We start from the raw sequence: 3,075 nt of genomic DNA, 5'->3' as shown, positions 1-3,075 counted from the left end.
ATGAAGACAACCATCGCAATTGGAGAAAACGAACAAGCGGACATGATGATATCTTTTCCAATTCATCTTTTCTTGTTCATTTTCTCTCTCTCTTTTGAAGACGACTATTGCAGTTGGAGAAGACGAACAGACAGCTGTTGGAAACTACAATTAATGTTGTTGACGACAATAAGCGCTAATAGTGGTCGACAGCAGCAGTGACGATGATAGTAGCAAAGATATATATATATATATATTTGCTTATGGGTATATGTGATTTCCACATATATTATTAATATATTATGCATGGTATCCCGCGTCACCTAAAACATAGGCCCCCTAAATCAAATTTATGTGGTGGATAAAATTGCACCCAATTAAACCAATTGGGATCGAATTGTCAAAATTAAAATGATTGAATTAGATTGCAAAATGAGAGAAGGAGAAAAGAAACTTAATTCTTGGCATGTGGCAAGTTCATGAGCAACCTAGTATGGGTTACAATTTGAAATTTGAAACTCCAAACTATATATTATGGAAAGACTGAATCGGAACCAAAACCAAAACAAATTAATAAAGTAAATGACTTGGTCAGGTTTAAGAGGTTATACCAAATTATGCACCACCAATAAGATCATTTCTTTAAAGAACATGGTGACTATATATGTACAAGTGCTTTAACGCTTCTGTGAATATTTCAAATTTTAATATACACATCAACAATAAACATAAACACATAACTGAATCGACATTTATGTAAAATCAACAATAATCATATATAAAAAAAAAAAAAACAATAATCATATATCACAAACCTTTTTATATTTCAAACACAACTATTAATTATAAGAAGTCTCACCACGTCGAAAGTAAACCTTACTATGATCAATAATAGATTCATCTCAGTTGATCATAGTTTCCACAACCCAAGAACCCTAACAACTAACAAAGAAGCCTAGCATTTACACAGCTTTACGGTTGCATATAGGCGCCATTAATCAACACACCTACTCCAGTCCGCAAAACCCTCAGCCAAGACAAGCTTTTCCACATCCACACACTGTCCAAACCTATAAGCAAACCTGAGCAGCCCCTGGGAGTTGAGCGATCCCCTCCTCACCGGATAGTTCACGTCCGCGCTGCCGCCGCGTGCGTAGGCCTGGTCAAAGAGCTCCTTCATCGGCACGTAGACCTCGCCAATGTACCGGTCGCTGAGCTTCCGCTTGCAGTAGAGCTTGATAAGAAGCATGGCGCCATAGTGTTGTAGACAAGACTCCGGGACCGTAAATTTCATCGTCAAGTTCCATGCTGGATTCGCCTCGCCATGCCTGTCCGCTGGGGTTCTCTTCTCCGTCTCCTGGTTGCCCCCAATGGAAACCCTAGCGTAAACCTTCATCTTGAACAGTTTTCTCACTTCTTCCAGATCATTTGCAGAGATCAAGGTCAGCTCGAACTTCCTGCACTCCATGGAGGGATGATGACGATGAAGAAGAAGTAATTTAAGTGCCACTATAACGGATGTCTGTCTTCATATATAAAAAATAAACTAAGACTTTGAGGAAGACTATGACCATAGGAATTACTTGGAAGATTCCGAGCCTTGTCCTGATTTCAGAGTTTCTTTTAGCTTGGCTGCTTGGAAACTCATCCAAACCCGTAGACCTTTCTTTTTTCTTTTTTTTCTCTAAGGAAATGCCAATTCTGGCTTGACCTCTTCTAAGTCCTATTCGACGACCTCTCATGTCCATGATGCATGTGTCCATGGATGCATCATACATGTATGCCGAAACCAAATGATTGCTGTCATTTTATTAACCTGTACTTTAACTATTTATTACGGGTCAAAGGCTTGTTCCTATGTTAGAAGATCGTTCATATACGTATAATTCGTATACCTACATATATGTATCCATATATCTGCGCATGTATAAATATATATATACATATACATATATGTATGTACCTACATATATGTCTATATGCATATGTTTATGTATATGTAAATATTTTAACAAATATAGATACATGTATAATTACTTGTAATTATAAATGAATTTTATTGATGCCTAATTAAAAATCTTGAATCCAAAATGACCCCTTGTGGTGTCATTTCAATTTTTTTTTTAAATAAAATTGTTATGCATTTTAAAATTACTTGAAAAAATAATTTTAGTAAAAATAATATTTTTTGAAATACATATACTATTTAAAAATATTTTATAAATTAATCTAAAATCATTCAGTATTACAATTTGTATATTTATTTAAAATATATCTTAATTATAAAAAAATAATTACAAATTAAATAGAGGAAGTTGGCTCAACATTTTGGCATTAGCTTTATTTAATAAAATTGATTTTTATTTTGATACTTGATAAAATGTATAAAAGTAAATTGGATCACTAACTATTAATAACATAATTTTATCATCAAGATACAATTTTTTTTCATCATCAAAGGCAAAACATCAATCTCCCCATCTTTGATGATGATAAAACTACTATGACACAAACATCCAAAGATCTCCCCCTTTTTGTCATAAATCAAAAATGATAAATTTGAAAGAATTTGGCAAAACAATAATTTTGGGTAAGATAATTGTTGTTATCGGGTAACAACAATAAATTTGTAGAAAGGGAAAACTGCAGATGGATGACCATCTGATGGACGATTCGAGTGATGGGTGACCCTCTCGTGGTGTATCTGAGCGATGGATGAATCTTCCGGGGTGAAAACGACGATGGTTGAACCCCTTGGTCAGGTTGAGAACGATGAGTGACCTGTTGGAAAAAGAATTGGTTAGGGGCTCAGGTGAAGGTCCCCGCGTGAACCCTCCGATGCTTAAATTAGATCACCGTAGAAGTAGAGTACTTGAAAGTAAGAGTGTAAATATGAGAGCGAGAGATTGCATACCAAATGAGGGAAAGTGACCTCCTATTTGGCAAATGGGCACTGTCCGCGCGCTAAGGCGCAGCTCCACCGAGTGACCCTCCATCGAGGGAAGGTCGCGCGTGGCTGCTCGCATACTCAGCTGTGCGCGCGCAACTGAGCCCCCCCTCGAGTGGGGTCACTCGGGGGGAGCGCCTTGAGGGCCA

The 3,075-nt window shown here is 36.9% G+C and overlaps 1 protein-coding gene across 1 annotated transcript; it reads right to left on the bottom strand.

The window, feature by feature from the left end:
* Positions 1 to 973: 973 nt before the first annotated feature.
* On the bottom strand, positions 974 to 1,447 carry LOC127807754 (protein SRC2-like). Its single transcript, XM_052345811.1, has one exon. It carries the CDS (start codon positions 1,445 to 1,447, stop codon positions 974 to 976), a length of 474 nt encoding a protein of 157 aa, XP_052201771.1.
* Between the last annotated feature and the right edge of the window lie 1,628 nt (positions 1,448 to 3,075).

Source organism: Diospyros lotus, chromosome 8 (assembly GCF_014633365.1).
Source record: "Diospyros lotus cultivar Yz01 chromosome 8, ASM1463336v1, whole genome shotgun sequence".
NCBI lineage: Eukaryota > Viridiplantae > Streptophyta > Magnoliopsida > Ericales > Ebenaceae > Diospyros > Diospyros lotus.
Note: the sequence above shows the minus strand (reverse complement) of the source record. Positions and strands in the feature narration are given on the sequence as shown.